General features: G+C 36.6%; 1 protein-coding gene across 1 annotated transcript in view; it reads right to left on the bottom strand.

Moving 5' to 3' along the window:
• Pds5a (PDS5 cohesin associated factor A) overlaps positions 1-16586 on the bottom strand; it is a 101808-nt gene that overhangs the window by 35427 nt on the left and 49795 nt on the right. Inside the window, exons 12-17 of the mRNA XM_041671205.1 lie at positions 14951-15102; positions 13782-13895; positions 10070-10151; positions 9239-9287; positions 8307-8446; positions 4281-4396 (exon numbers count right to left, since the gene is read on the bottom strand). Coding sequence (XP_041527139.1) covers positions 4281-4396; positions 8307-8446; positions 9239-9287; positions 10070-10151; positions 13782-13895; positions 14951-15102 — 653 coding nt within the window. The remainder of the gene's footprint in view (positions 1-4280; positions 4397-8306; positions 8447-9238; positions 9288-10069; positions 10152-13781; positions 13896-14950; positions 15103-16586) is intronic.

Genomic DNA, 16586 nt, shown 5'->3' with positions numbered 1-16586 from the left:
TCAGTGAGTGAGCTTACAGGCCACCTATAACTAACTTTAGCTCAAGGGACCTGACACCCTTTTCATGGTGTCCCAAAGGGTACTACTCACCTGCACAAACCCAACACAGATACACAAATAAAATTAAAATAAAATCTTTAAATATCCAAAAGTCAACTATTAAAAGAATCCAAAGTTTCTTCTCCAAATATACATACTTGCCACAAATTTACTTCCTCTTTATTTGAAGGTGCTTGTGCTGTAATCAGCTGGCCTGGTCTGTCACCTGGGTACCCTGTCACTTTAAAGACACAACCCCGCCCACTCCCAACCCCACCCCCCATCTCCAGCCTGCTTTCTTTCAGTCCCTCTTCAGAAGAGGTAACTACAGCTTCTGCCTCTCTCTCCTCTCCCCCTTTCTCCCTTTCCTTTCCTGCCCTTTTCCTTTTCCCTCCTCACCCACAAACCACTAAATAAACTCTATATCCCAGCTCTCTCTGCATGGCACATCTATCTGTCAGAAAGTGGCACTGGATGTCCTACAAGTAGGAACCAAACACGGGTTCTATGGAGCCTAATTCCACCTAGACTAAAGGTCAAAGAGTTGGAATTTACCAAGATTATTGATTCTACCTCAAACAAACAAACGTCCCACCTAGATTTAGTTCAGAAAGTTCTACTTTCTCAAGGTTATTGTCAACAGGTGTAGCTAATAGCCAGACCTTGTATTTCAGGAATAGAAAAGTAGGCATGTTTCTACCTCAAACAAAAGTCTAAGGGTCCAACTAAGATTCCAGTTCCCTCAAAGAGATAATATTGAACTCCATCAAGGGAGTGGTTGGTTTGCCTACAGAATTTTTTGGTGTAGTGTGTGAGTGTGACTTGTTTTGTTCTAGCAAGAGAATGTTTAACTGGATGTAGCCCACGACCGTCAACTGGTCTGTTCATTTCTTCACATCAAGTTAATGTAGTTTTTTTTTTTTTAAATCTTACTTCTACCTTTTTTGGTCGGGGTATTTTAAGCAATTGGATATTAAATGCAGGCGATTTCAGTATTCACTGGAACTCCCTTCCTGTACTTTTCATGTTTTCTGTTTTATTATTTTCACATCTTTGTGCTCTTTATTTATATTTCTAATCCCCACGTCCCTACCCTGGCAAGTGGTATTTTTGTCCTGGTCCCTGACAAGGTTCCCTGCAGGAACAGCATATGTTCCAAGCATATACTGAGTAGTATTGTTATCTTTAATTCTGAACACCCAGGAGGAGGCAGGTGCAGGTGAAGTCTGAGAAAAGTCTGGTGTATGTACATATTGAGTTCAAGGCCAGACAGTGTCCTGGAGAGAGAGACCTTGTCTCAAAAAGGAAAAAAAAAAAAAAAAAGAACAGTGTATGTTCTTAACCACACCCTTGCATTTTACATACATTTATTTATCATGTGTCTGTGTGTGTGCACACAAACGCCATGGCACATGTGTGGAAGAGTCAGTTCTCTTCCATGTGGATTCTGGAGATCAAATTCCAACATTATAGTTGTTGGCAAGCATCTTTACGTGCTCAGCCAATATTAACTTACGTTCTAGCTATTCCTCTTACAAAATAGTTTTCATATTTGATGACATTATGATTTCCTCATGATTCAGTTCTTTCTCTTCACCTCTTCCCACTTTAATTTTACTTTCATTCCTAGATTTCAACCACTATTACAATGACTATTGTAGTTTTAACATTTTTAATTAATTATGGGATGGATAATTTTCTGCCTCTCGTAATTTTTTCTTTTTCCTCCTCTCTTTGTATTCTCAAACAGGGTTTATGTAACCCTGGTCAGCCTGGAACTCATTATATAGACCAAATCACAGAGATCTACCTGCCTCTGCTTCCCTAGTGATGGGATTAAAGGAGTGTAAAACTATACATTGTTTTACAATTCTACACTGTAAGTTATTCGCGGCGGGTGGCCTGATCATAACATGCAGGAGGCTAAAAAGTTCAAGACCAGACTGGTCTATATAGCAAGTTCCACATTCTAGGCCAGTCTTAGACATATAGTGAGATCCAGCCTCCAGAGACCTAAATAGTGGTGTCATATGCCATAATCCCAGCACTCAGGAGGCATTGTGAGTTCCAAAACAACAGCTAGTGTGCGCGCGCGCGCTCTCTCTCTCTCTCTTTCCCTAAAAAAAACTACCAATATTAGCCAGCATGTAATACAAAAGACAAGTGTGGCAAATTATGTTTTAAGCATTATTTAATATGAATGATATTTACATACATATAAACCTCTCCATGATTTAAACAAGTAGTAATTATCATTGCTATAATTTTTATAGATTTGGAAACTGAAGCTCAGAATACCTAAGTAACCCACAAACTCAAGGTCCGTGAGCTGGATTATATCCTCAGAAGTCCTTACTTGGTTAATCTCTATAATTTATACTTCCTTTTACCACTCATCAGATGTACAGCTTATTCTTGGAACCTTCTATAATAACACACCCACTCACAGAGTTTGGGTTATGTAACTTATTCTTCACTGGGTACACAATGTACTTTACACATAGCTTTTTATTATTTTTAAAGCTAACCTACAAAAGCTAACATAAAACCTTTTATTTGTAATCTACTATTCTGAAGATTTAGCTAAATATAAGGAAGATGTCCCTTTATTTTTGGATATAGAGTCATCCCTGGTTAGTCCAGATCTAACTATGTCAATCTTGGTTAGCCACAAACTAAGAGAGATCCATTTCCTCTGCTTTTTAAATGCTCATATTAAAGGCGATCACTGGAATTCTTACAAAATTACTCTGTTAGAAATCTTAACCAAGATGTTCTTCTTCTCTGAATCAAACACCTCCTGATGGCAAGAAAATTTCTGAGTTTTCAGAAGACTTGTTAACACGGGGACTCAAACAACAGTAACCTACTGACATAAAGGATGCCTGTGAAATTCCCTGATGTCACTGTATATCCCTATCAAAGTTAATATGCACAGTCAGGAGTTCCTATTCCTACTACACTGTATCTTTAATCTGATACAACGTGATGCTACAGTGCCAGGGTGACTTGATAAATACTGATGTGTACTCAGTATTGTAAAGATCCTGAATTCATTCCCCAGCACACATGTATGTACTCGTTAGTTTGTACTCCACTCCACCACAGACACAGCAAGCTGCATAAGGGCAGGGTAGGTGAGAAGTAAATGGTACAGATCAAAGGATACTCACTGACAAGAAATAATATATCTACGTTTTTTAAACTAACTATGGACAAAAGTTTTATTATCCAAACTTTTGTTCCTTTGTTTTCTTTTTTGCAAAGAGGAAAGTCAATCAGGAAGTCTTAATTTAATCATAGTAAAAATGATGTTCTGGGCTGAATTGTTCCTCTCTAACTCACAGATTTTAGTGACCAGTATCTCACAATGTGACTATATTAGAGATATAGCATTAATGAATAATTATATAAAGAAATTATATGGATGAGGTAAACCTACGACGACCGCTATTTTTAAAAAATAAGGAGAGTAGGACACTGATTTATTTTGGATACACAGGAAAAGACCATCTGAAAACACAATGAGAAGTCGGTGGCTATCTTGAAAAGAAGGAAAAGGACTTTTGAAGAAAATAAATGTTCTACTGTACACCTGTCACATTCTGAGGTATCTTGCTAGCCAATGGTAGTTTGTTATGGTAACCCTTGAAAACCAGTATAACATGCCTTCCAATAGAACCCACAGTAGTGATTCATACAGATGAAATAACTGGTGGTTTCTTGAGTACCAAATTAGGTCTCCAGATCCAGATATATCTGGATTAAGAACCAATGAGTGCTACAAAGTATACCAACATGAGTAACAATTATCTCTACAAGACAGAATCATTCATACAAAATTTACAATAGCAAACTCTTAGAAGTAAAATGTGTGAATTGTTTTTTAAAAAAACAAGTTCTCATTTTCAATATGCCATTCTGTTCTCATACATCAAGTACAGTGATAAAACAAGACATAACAGAAAATAACATGAACACTGAAATGCTTAACTAAACTCTAAAATTTTCTTTGTTGTTTTTATATATTCCAGGATTTTGAAAATTAGCACATACAGAATAAATCTAATTGTAAGAACTTATAAAAAGTAAAAGGCATTAGATATAGGTTAATAGTCATCCTTGAGCGGTGGACACACTTCCTACATTAAAGGAACGGATCTCTGTGGGTCCAGCACTTAAGCTCACAAACATGCTCTGGGATAAGAGTGTATTTATTCTGCACAAATCTGATGGCTTACCTTATGGCTTCTGAATCAATATGCACAGGAGCAATTCTTTCCAACAGAAATTTGACCATCTCTAGAAAGGGGTTGGTTGGCTGCTTAGGATTTGCAAGTTTCCGAGCTATTTCTCTCTATAAAAGAAAAGTTTTACTCTAAGTTTCATCACTTTATGATTTTTCACAAGAAAAGCAATGAAAAGTTCAAAACCAGGAAGAAATGAAAACAAAAATGTACATAGTAAGTAATCACTAAAAAATCCAGACAGTTGAAAAAAAAACAAGAAAGGATGAAGTAGTTTTAAATGACTTGATTTTGACTTGTACCTCCACTATACAATTTCTATTTACTGTAACAACATAAATGCTCTATTTAAAATAATTTTATTCAGTTATAAATGGTTTTATTATTTCATGATTGAATAGAATATTGGGCTTTCTTTCAGTTAATTTCCTAATTACATTCTTAGTATTACGTGTTTATGTATGTATGTATGTATGTATGTATGTAAGTGTACGTTTGTGCACATGAACGTAGTGCCAACAGAAGTCAGAGGACAGTATCAGAGCTATTTCTCTAAAAAGATTACAGGAACTAGAGTTACAGGAAGTTGTGGGTTGCTCTAAGTGAGTTCTAGAAAATTAACTTTATAGTCTTTTGCAAGAGCAGTATGAGCTTGTAACTACTATCAATCCAGGCCTAATTTCTTTCTTTTTTTTTTTTTAAAAAAAAGGCAGCAAGGTGACCGAGGATAAAGGGGCTTGCGTGGAGCAGGAAAACTGAGTCTGATTTCTAGGACCCATACAGTGGAGAGAAAACTGTCTCCTTTGACCTACTTGTCCCCTTGCACCCACAGAAAATAAAAACTTTAAAATGAGAAGGGGTTATGCAGCATACATATAATGGCATATACATAAATTTGGGGTACTAGAGACCCTCCAGAAGCACCAAGCCCAGGAACTTCAGAACAGCCTAGGCCAGGGAGACCTAGCGTAAAAAAGCAAACCAAAAAATGGGAGAGAGGTGCTATGTTTAAAAGTCTGGCAATATTTTTAAATTCTGAAAAAACAGAAGGAAGAAATAAATTGAAGCATGTACTTTTCCAGAATTTTAATAATGTGAACACAGAATTATTTCACACTATTGTGAATTCATGAATCAAAGTAATTGTCTCTATTTGTTCAAAGATGGCAGTAATATTAACTATCTCTGACAAGAACGGGATCTGATCTTATTGTCTCTAGGTCTTTCAGGTGATTTAACAGTGTTAATATATATCAACCAGGTCTAAACTAGATTTCGAATCACAAGTCACAGACAACATGTCATCTCCTATTTTTTTTTTTGTTTTTTGTTTTTCGAGACAGGGTTTCTCTGTGGTTTTAGAGCCTGTCCTGGAACTAGCTCTGTAGACCAGGCTGGTCTCGAACTCACAGAGATCCGCCTGCCTCTGCCTCCCGAGTGCTGGGATTAAAGGCGTGCGCCACCACCGCCCGGCCATCTCCTATTTTTTAATTTAAATTTCATTTTATTTATTATTAGAAGTGTATGTGTTTTATGTAGGTGCATTCATTCTATAACTTGCAGCAGTCAACTCTTCCCCTTCATTATAGGTTTTAGAACTGAATTCAGGTGGAAGCTTGCCACTGAACAATAGATCTATTTTTACAAAGAACTATTCACTCCCCAAAACTAGAAAAGTGATCTAGACATAGTGATCTAGTTCCTACATGTCCTTTAAGATTCAACCCAGGAGCCACTTATTCCAGACTAAGTTATTCTCCTCCAGGGTTCTGTGATGCTCTTCCATATATAATTCTATCACAACACTTATCATGTTGTTTGCTATCAAAATAGTGACCTATTTCTGTCACCCAAACTACAAGCTACCATGTATAATACAAATTACTAAAAGTAACAATAAATTAAAATGGTGTAAACATGATCAAGGGAAAATATGTATTTGTGTGTGTGTGTGTGTGTGTGTGTGTGTATGTGTGTACGCACGCGCGCACATCACTGAGGTCTTGTGGGAATAAGAGACTGACTTGAAGGATTCTATTGTCTCCTTCCACCACTTGGGTAAAGGATCAATCTTCAATCAACTAGCTTCACAGGAAGTACCTTTATGCACCAAGCTATCTGACTTGCTCTGCTTTATTCATTTATTAGAAACAAACAAACACAATCAGGATCTCACTATGGATTGCAGAGTGGACATGAACTCATGGTGATTTCTTCCCCTCACCTCCTAAAGGCTAGGATTACAGACAAGCACTATCATACCTATCAAGCTATTTTTCAGACAAATATAGTCTTTATCTCCACCTTCCTGATTCTTAAAGCCAGAAGCAATGACTGCATGCACTGCCTGCTCATTGCATTCGTTCCTGGATATTTTAATTACAGACCTCTGTAATTTATTTACATTTATTTATTCATATATTTATTGTGTGTGCTTGTGTGCACGCGGTGCATGTGTGAGTGAATGAATGCATACATATGTGGAGTTCAAAGACAAGTTGGAACTCAGTTTTCTTGTTCACATTAGGATGTCAAGAATTGAACTCAGGTTCTAAGGTTTGGGGGCAAGAATTTTTATCAGCTGAGTCATGAAGTCAGCCCCATAAATATATATTTTTGAAGCCTATTATATATTTCTGGTATAACCAAGGGATTCATGCTATTGCTCTTATTATCAAATTCAAGTAAAGTCCCTATTTTCTCTCAAATCAAAGTATCCCTTGATTATAGTTTCATCATCATTTTTTTTGGAGGGGTGTGTGGTATTTGGTTTGCTTTGTGTTATGTGTGTGTGGTGTGCATGTGTACACCTGTGACTAAAACAGTGAATCCTCAGGGAGGACCTATTTGTCTTCGCCTCTACAGTATTAAGATGAGGTGCACGATTCACCTTTTACATGGGATCTGGGCACTTGAACTCAGGTCTTCATGCTTTTTTAATCAGTAACAAAACACCTCATGATCATAAGCCCCTGAACTGGTTCTTACAAAAAAAAAAAATGACACTATCACACATTATGAAATACAGGCTCTACTTGTAATTTAGTCACTATATCCTGCTATGAAATGAAGCATGAAAAACGTCCTTTAACATTTCATTGTCCTTATAGGCAAAACTTTAAACCACATGGTCGCATGGGTAATTAAGTCATTAAACTGTATCAATCCAATTATATGAGAAGATTCTTTGAAACCTACAACACTACTAAATTCTAAGTACATGTAATCTTTAAAGCAGCAAATTATTCAGGTAAGTGCAAAGGAGAAAATATCAGGACACTTGGCTAATGAATGCACCTGGGTAAGAAGAGCTCTCTTATCCAATGGACCTTACAGCACATCTTCTCACATAATGATCAGTTTAGTTCCCCACAAAGAATAAAAACTGTTTTAGCTCCTTGACCACTTTGTAAGAACATCTATTATAATCTTTAATACCTCATTACATATTTAAATAATTGTGAATTTGAATCCTTTTCAGAACAAAGGTAAAAATAAGTAACCAAAATACTAATCTTTTCTTCATGTTCAAGCCTATCTTTGCATAATGTATTCCAAACACATAACAGCATTAAGTGCTGAAGACACAAAGTTTTCTTCTCTAAGTTTCTATCATACTAGTTTCCTAGAAAATAAGGAGTGCAAGAGAGAAGTCTACAAAAGAATTTATTTCTTCTACAAATCCAATCCTGTATGATGGCATGATTATAACTAAATTATTGGCAGACTTTTTCTATGCTCAGAAAAAAAAGAAGGAAGTGCATGCATACAAAACATTATGAAAATTCTTTTCCATTTCTTAAGCGAAGAAACACACATTAAATAAAAAGTCTTGGTCATTCCCTAGGACCAGTCTCTCTGGCTCAGATCTTTGGGAAAGGAGAATTTAGTTGCATTTGGATATATTACTAAGTAATTTAGCATCTACCATACGGTTAAAAGAAACACAAAAATATATGTAACAAAATACAGATTTCTCCAAGTTATTAGAAAAAAATTATAAAAGCATAATTCACTAACCACACAAATGTCAGCTTGTTTGCATGAACAGGTTGGGCTGATTAACAATTCTAACTGAGACCGCAGCTTCTCATCATCACCAAGAACCTGGTTAAATTTCTTTACAAAATCTTGTGCTTTCCCAGGGTCAGGCAAATTCTCTATAAAATGAAGAGAATAAATATTAGAAAAGAAAGAGTATCTTTAAAACACTGGTGGGGGGCTGGAGAAAAGATTTAGCAGGTAAGAGTGTTCACTGTAGGGGAAGGGACTAGAGAGATAGCTCAGCAGTTAAGAACAATGAGGCTCCTGGGTTCAATTCCCATCACCAACACTGCAACTCACAATTGTGTGTAACTCCAGTTGCAGGGGATCTGACATCCTCACATAGACATATTTGCAAGCAAAACAATAATGCACATAAAATAAACATAAATAAGTTATTAGAAAAAGTGTTTACCACTCCTGCTAAAGACCCAGTGCCCCTATCAGGTAGTTGACAATTGCTGTAACACCAGAGGATCTGTGATCTCTGGACTCCTCAGGTATGTGACTCAAACTCAACTTACACATAATTAAAAATAAAAACAAAATATTATAAAATAAATAAATATTGGTGACCCAGTAAAAGACAGTGAGACAAAGGGCTCTTATAAACGAAATTAAGGAATATCTTTTATCATTTATTCATAAATGAATAACCTGTTTTAAGTGGCTGGAGAGATGGCTCAGCAGATAAGACTACTTGTTGCTCCTGGAAAGGAGCCAGTTTCAATTCTTAGCGCCTCATGTTGGCTCACAAGCATATCTATAAGTAATTCCAGCTCCAGGGAACTGAACAGGGACATATATAATACATATATATGCATGCAAAAATTCATATATGAGATATATATGAAAAAAAGCCTGTTTGATATTTATTACATGCTCACTGGGTAATAAAACATACTTACTTGCTATGGTCATCAGTTTTCCAAACATGGCAGAACAGTTAGCCTCTGACTAAAATTTAAAACAAAAATGAAAGAACTAGTCATTTGTATTAACAATATTTTGGAAAAAAATTAATACACTGAACAATGTTCATCATCTTTAAATAACTCATCATAGTCTGACCTTACTTGTCGCCGTGCATGTGTTTATATGTATGAGAGAAAGAGAAAGAGTTTTTAGCAAAGATTAGTAGAAAAGGAACATATATTAAGAGAAAAAAAAGGAAAGAAAAAAGATATTATCAGGAAAATTAAGGAGACTGAATAGCAAGTTGTGGTAGCATGTGCTTGTCATATCATAGACTAAGATAGGAGTATTGCTTGAGCCCAGGAATTCCCAGTGAGCCTTGGCAACATAACCAGCGGGCCTATGCTCTTGCTGTAACACATTCCTGGTTAGGTGAACTGTGCCCTAACTGGAAGCCAAAACAAATACTTCCTTCCTTAAGTTGCTTTTGAACTTGTCGGGTGTTCTGACACCAAAATAAGAAAAGAAACTAATGTATGACTAGCATCCCAGCCACCAAATGCTGAGAACGGAAGACTGTTGGCAATTTGACAGGCAACACAGTGATTTTTAGGCTAGCTTGAGCTAAAATATTGAAAACAAGAAACAAACAAAAAAAAATGTAAAAAAAAAAAGAAGAAACAAACTAAGAATGTAATTTAGCTTTGAAAACAGCTGAACCAACATTTGGAAATTAAAACACCTTGAAATACTTTCATTACACCATATTACTGAAAAAATAGTGACTTGCAATATATAAATTAAAACAAAAATCATAAACCTACTGTAGGCTGCTTGTGTAAATCCAACAGTTCACGCACATGACTCCGAAGCATGTTCTGACACTTCCACATTTCATTGAGAGCTCTGTATATAGTTATAAACATGAAAAGATAACATTTAACAATACTGCAAACTATTCAACTTTATGACTTAAGTGTGCTATTTCTAATTTCCTACATAAAAAATTTAAACAACAGTTTATTAGAATTTAAAGAAGTTTAAATTTAGCAGGCATTTCACCACTGAGTGAATGCCCCTGGATCAAAGAATCAATTTGATCTTGCCAAGGTCATAAATGGACTGAAAGAAGCTTTAATTCTAAGCAGAGGGAGCTGGAGAGTTCTGGTTTAATGAAAAAAACAGAAAAATGAAAGGTGTTAAAGAGTATAAGGGGGGGTATACAGAAAGTGGAGTAGAGATAAATAAACGACACAGGATTATCGAGTGCCAGAAAAATAGACCTAGGAGAGATGAAGACTGCTCAAGAGCCCCTGAGGACTAGCTTTCACAGCACCACAAAGTGCCATGCAAGCAGCCCAGGGAAGGAAGCAAACCAATACTCCTACCCAGCTGTGACACCTATGAACCACAACTAGATAGTACAACAGACCCAAGGATGCAATAGCTGCACTCATATCTTTAGTAACCAACAGCTCTCTAGTGTCATTATCCTTCAACAAAGAGACAGACAATCATGGGAGACACCTAGCCAGGTTTGAGGTCCTAAATCTTATGACAAACATATTACACCACGACTTTGCTAACCTGGTATAATTCCTAACTGCATTCTAAATATTTATCCCAAAGGCAAATGTAGCTCCCATCCCTCATCAAAGAAGCTTCCCTTTGAAATAGATAGAGACCATTACAATAAATAACAACCAATCAAAACGCAAAAAGTAAGTGACTCTGTTGTGACTAGCCCTAACTCACACATCTACAACATGACCATGGTAACTAGAACTTAGGGAACATTACAGACAAAAGAGCAAAAATATTTTTAGGAGCCAGAGGACCAGGAAATCTGGGAAGATTGTACCTTTAACAATGGACAGGGAAGCTTTACTAACAGTAGCTCAATAGGCTGCCTAAACAAGACCTGAACAAGGTACCACCAATAGACATGCTAACACGGAAGGAAGAAATCTCATGGGGCCTACCCTCGACAAAGAACCATAATGAACTAAAGAAATTCTAGAGGTAACAAATAGTCTTCCCTAGGGATGAGCCCCCTAATTAGTTATCTAGTACGAAGTGATCAGTCCTAAAATCATATAAACAATGCTAATCAAACTCAGCAGGCTGTATTTATATATTTTGGCTCATGTGTTAATACCCCCCAATATGAAGCAAAGAAAAAGAGAGGTCATGAATTCAAGTGGAAGTAAGGAGGGTGGATACATAAGTGGTTGGAAGGAGGAAAGGGAAAGAGGATATAATGTAATCATAATTAAAAAATTAAATGCTAGGCTAGAAAAATGCTCAGTGGGAAATATTTGCTATATACAAATAAAGACCTTTCTTCATATCCCAGAATACATGGAAAGCAGTAATCCATGTTAATAATCCCCGTGTACCTATGATTATACTGGACAGAGAGAAAAATACTTGGAAGCTTGAGGGCTAACTAGCCTGGCAGAGACTAGGCAACAAAATGTCCTGTCTCAAACAAGGTGGAAGACAGGGACTGACACCTGACAAGGACTGATAATGTCTACATACATGCTGCTGCACATGCACACTTGAACATACATGCATACAATCATATAAAAATTGAAAAATGAGGGCTGGAGAGATGGCTCAGAGGTTAAGAGCATTGCCTGCTCTTCCAAGGGTCCTGAGTTCAATTCCCAGCAACCACATGGTGGCTCACAATCATCTGTAATGGGGTCTGGTGCCCTCTTCTGGACTGCAGGCATGCACACAGACAGAATGTTGTATACATAATAAATAAATAAATATTTAAAAAAAGGAAAAAAAATTGAAAAATGAATTGAACTGTCACCAGGCATAGTAGAGCATGCCTGTAATCCTAGCACTTGGCAGCCAAAGCAGGGAGATCATTAGTCTGTACTATGTACGAGCCTGGACTACATGAGACCCTGTCAAGACATACAGGAAAAGAAAGAGATTTCCTACCTCACACAAATCCCCTCTATATTCCAGTTGTCAAGAGCACTTCTAAGAATTATGGTGACTCAATACTCATGTCTAGATATGTAGAAATAAATATAAATGGAGGACTGATGGCAGTGGAGTACATGCTTAACAAACACAAAGCTCTGGGTCCCAACCCCAGAACTATATAAACTGTGTGTTCCAAGTGTCCTATTATAATGCCAGTATTACAACCAGAAATTAAAGATCATCCTCAGCTACATAGCAAGTTAAAGCCTAGTCTGAGTTACAAAAGGCCCTGCTGAAAGGGAGCGAAGAAAAAGAAATACAAAAGATATCAATTAACAGCAAGATTCAGCCACCTGAAAGGGGCCTTAGCTTCCACCACGAACCTTCCAAAGAGAGATGAATAACACCTGCTAAAATGTCTCAGGGTCACAACATTAGCCCATGGGATTTCTATTGAAAATGCATAATCTCAATCCAACAAGAAAAACATAGATTGGAAGATCCCAAACTTAGGCCAAATTGTATAAAATAACCAGATACAATATTTACGCAACACTGTTCTAAAAAATGTAAAAACTAAATATGTAATATGAAATCACAGATGGTTTATCACTAGGTAACACATAGACAATTTAAAAAATTTAAATACAGTAAATTATTGCATATTGAATTAAAAATTTTTCAGATCAGTTTTATTATGTGTCCATGTAAACATACGCCCTCAAAGGCCAGGAGTTACAGGCAGTTGTGGACAGCCAGATGTGGGTGCTGAGAACTGAACTCAGGACTTCTGAAGAGCAACAACTATTTTTAAACACTGAGCATCTCTCCAGCCCCAAATTTTAAAATTTTAAGTCATATAAAGGTTATGTAGGTAAGAGGTCTTTCTTCATACACAAACAACTGAAATATTTTGAAGATGCTACAAATCTGTAAATGTCTCTCCAATCATTAAGAAAAAGAATGTGATTAGGTAGACTAAACAGATTACACATGGTCAAATATGATAGATACTACTATGTGCTCTGCTATTCCTGCAACTTTAAGTTTGAAGTTGCAGTGTTTTATGCATTCTCTGTGTGTTTGATGTTTAATCAAGGCCTTGGGCATGCCAGAATTCCAGGCAAGATCTCTACCAATGAGTTATCCCTAGGTTTCTTTCTTTGTTTGTTTGTTTGTTTTATTTTAACTTTTTTGAGACAGTGTCTCTTTACAGAACTGAGGTTGTTCTGGAACTCACTCTGTAGACCAGGCTGGCCTTGAAATTATAGAGATCCACCTGCCTCTGCCTCCTGAGCATGGGGATTAAAATTGTGCACCACCATGAATGGCACCCTAGTCCACTTATATGTGTGTCTCTTTTCAGTCAAGATGAAGTAGCTTGGTCAGAATTAAACTCACTATGTAGCAAGGCTGGTAGTTTAAATACCCTTACACACCAATTAATTGAATACTTGAAACTCTATTACTGACATCATTATCAAAAGTGTGCATGAACGCTCGAACACACACAGACACCCATTAAAAAAACAAAAAAACCCAAAAAACTCACGTAGGAAACATATGAGCCATTGAAAAGTAACTTACTTCACAGCATTTGGATCCAAGCTGGCATATAAATAATATAAGCATTTCATTCTCTCTTCAGTTTCCAAGTTATGGGGAACAAGATATTGGGCAAAGATTTTTTCTACCAGGAGTCTATGGAAAGCAAACACACAAAAACAATTATGCTATTTAAGAGGTGATAAGTGAATTTAACCATTTTGTATAATGTTACTAAACCAATCTATGTGCCCCAAAATAATGAAAAGCGTCAGTACACAGTTACTCCTTCCTTCACAGAGTCTCAGTAGTGACTTTGTATCCAGTTTATACTTGAAGCTAATTTCACAATCTATCATAAAACATTTCTTCAAGAGTGCTTGAATGCTACTCCAAGGTGACAGAGTCTCACACTGTAACACAGGCGGGCCTTCAACTCGGGGAGTTCCTTCTACCTCAGCCTTTCCTAGCGCTGGGATTACCAGCACTGGTCCTGTTTATTCTCTTTCTGACAGTTCTGGGGGAGGGGAGATTGGTGTTTTGTTTTTTTCATTTTTTTTTTTTAAATAATCCAAGTCTCATGTATTCCAGGCTGCCCTCAAACTTGCTACGTAAGCCAAACTTGCTTTGAATCTTTGCCTGAGCCTCCAAAGTACTGGGATTACAAGTGTGTAGCACCAGCCCTGTTTTCTTAAATGTCATTCGTAAACACAGGTATTTGACTGTCCCAGATAATCTTCAGCAGGCTGAAACTACAGACTATAAGTAGCACTAATAGAAAACTGTAATACCAAGGACAGCTAATTCTCAAGAAACTAATCAGCTTCCTGAATGTAGTTCAGCTCCTTGCCTACTCTGTCATGTAATAAAAACAGGAGGATCGACCATCATTACTTCCTGAAAATAGGCACATCCGACTTTTCTTATCTCCAATCTAAATTCATTATTAGACTTCCTTAGTTTTAAAACTGAAGAACATATAAATAAAAATGATGAGACAGATGTAGATTTTAGTCTCTATCCTGCTTTACTCCTAAGTCCAGACTTTTTTTTACTACTGTTACACTACTTACATTATTAAGAAGAATCATATTTAAGTACCATATGTACAAATATACAGAAAACTATTTCTATATGTAGTAATAAATTACATAAAATTATATAGAAATATTTTAAAATAAAAAGCAATTTTATCAAACTATTAGACTCACTTGTCGTCAATGCTGTTCTGATAGTAGATGTGCAGAAGTTTGTCCTTTATCCAGCTGACTTTCTCTGCAGCTTCCTTTCCTGCCTCACCATGAAGACAGTATTTCTTATAAAGCTGAGCAAGACCCATCATGGCTTCTTTTCTTACTCGCCACTAGAAAAATAGCATTTATGAGATGAGCAAGCCACTAGGCTCTGTAGTAAATACTATGTCATCCACAGCAACACAGTGCATCTTCTCATAAGCAGCTCCGCAAAACTGTCTTACTAATCATTTTTACAACTATTGTTGGTAGATACCAGTTCCTTCATTAATTTTCCATGGTAGTATTGCTATATGATTTACCAATTTATTTTAGTTTGCCTCCAACTAAACAAAGTACAGATTTCATTCACTTCAATTCTTTAAATATGTAATGATGCAAATAAAAGGAAAAATGAAAATTGTAAATTATATTAATATATTCTGTACACAAACGGCTTCAATGTCTTAGGTTTTTGATTTATTTATTTATTTATTTATTTATTTATTTATTTATTCTTCTGGGACAAGGTTTCTCTGTAGGGTTGGAGCCTCTCCTGAACTCGCTCTGTAGACCAGACTGGTTTTGAAACTCAGAGATCCGCCTGCCTCTGCCTCCCAAGTGCTGGGATTAAAAGCGTGTGCTACCTCCCCCCCACTTCTGTTTTAGTTCTTAATTATATATTTTTGAGCTTAATTGTAAATAACAACAAAGTTCAGAATCAAGAATTCTGGAAAAACAAAGTTGGTGAGAATATTTTTGTTTGTCTTTGGTGAACTTCCTCATTTTGTAGACTTCATCAAATGGCAGTGGTTCAGCAAGTTGGGATACTTGCTGGCAAGCATGGTAACCATTTCAATCCTGGGACCTACAAGGAATCACCCCCCCGCCGACATACCAATAACAATAATAAATAAAAATCTTTAAAAAAAAATAAACAAAGGTTTGGAGCCTGGGAATGTAGCTCAGTAGAAGAGTGCTCACTTAACATTCCCAGAATCCCAAATTTGATTCCCATCATTGCAAACATGGAATCCCAAGCACCAAATGTAGAGAAAATAAAACTAGAAATTCTAGGTCAACGTTAGCTGTGATAGTCAGCCTGGGCTTTAAGAAAGCCTGTTTGTATTTAATATTTATTAACATATATGAGCATGCATGTATGCACACCAGAAGAGGTAATACTACAGTTATAGACACTTGGGAGCTGCCATATGAGTACTGGGAATTGAACTTAGAAACTCTGGAAGAGCAACCAATGCTCTTTATAACTGAGCCATCTCTCCAGCCCCAAGACTTTGTCTTTAAAAGAAAAAGGGAAAAAGGCCAGGAATGATAGTGAACACCTTTAATTCCTATACTCAGGAGCAGAGGTAGACTGATGTCTGTAGGTCTGATGACATCCTGGTCTATAGAGAGCTCCAGGACAGCCAGAGGTACAAGGAAAAAGGGGGGGGGGGGGGGAAGGGGGGAAATAATCCTTGTTTTTACAAGGGGAGAGAAAACATTCTGGCTAATTTTAAATCAGTATTTTCTCTTAAGTTTTTGAATAATTTTTTTAGTCTACTGAATGCATGGAATGAAACTCAGTAATGTGAGCAGTGAAATCTAAGAT

The sequence above is a fragment of the Microtus oregoni genome, unplaced genomic scaffold (genome assembly GCF_018167655.1).
Source record: "Microtus oregoni isolate MIOR12 unplaced genomic scaffold, Mior012 000021F_ref0000039, whole genome shotgun sequence".
Classification (NCBI taxonomy): Eukaryota; Metazoa; Chordata; class Mammalia; order Rodentia; family Cricetidae; genus Microtus; species Microtus oregoni.
The sequence above is the reverse complement of the archived record's forward strand: the minus strand, read 5'-3'. Positions and strand labels throughout refer to the sequence as shown.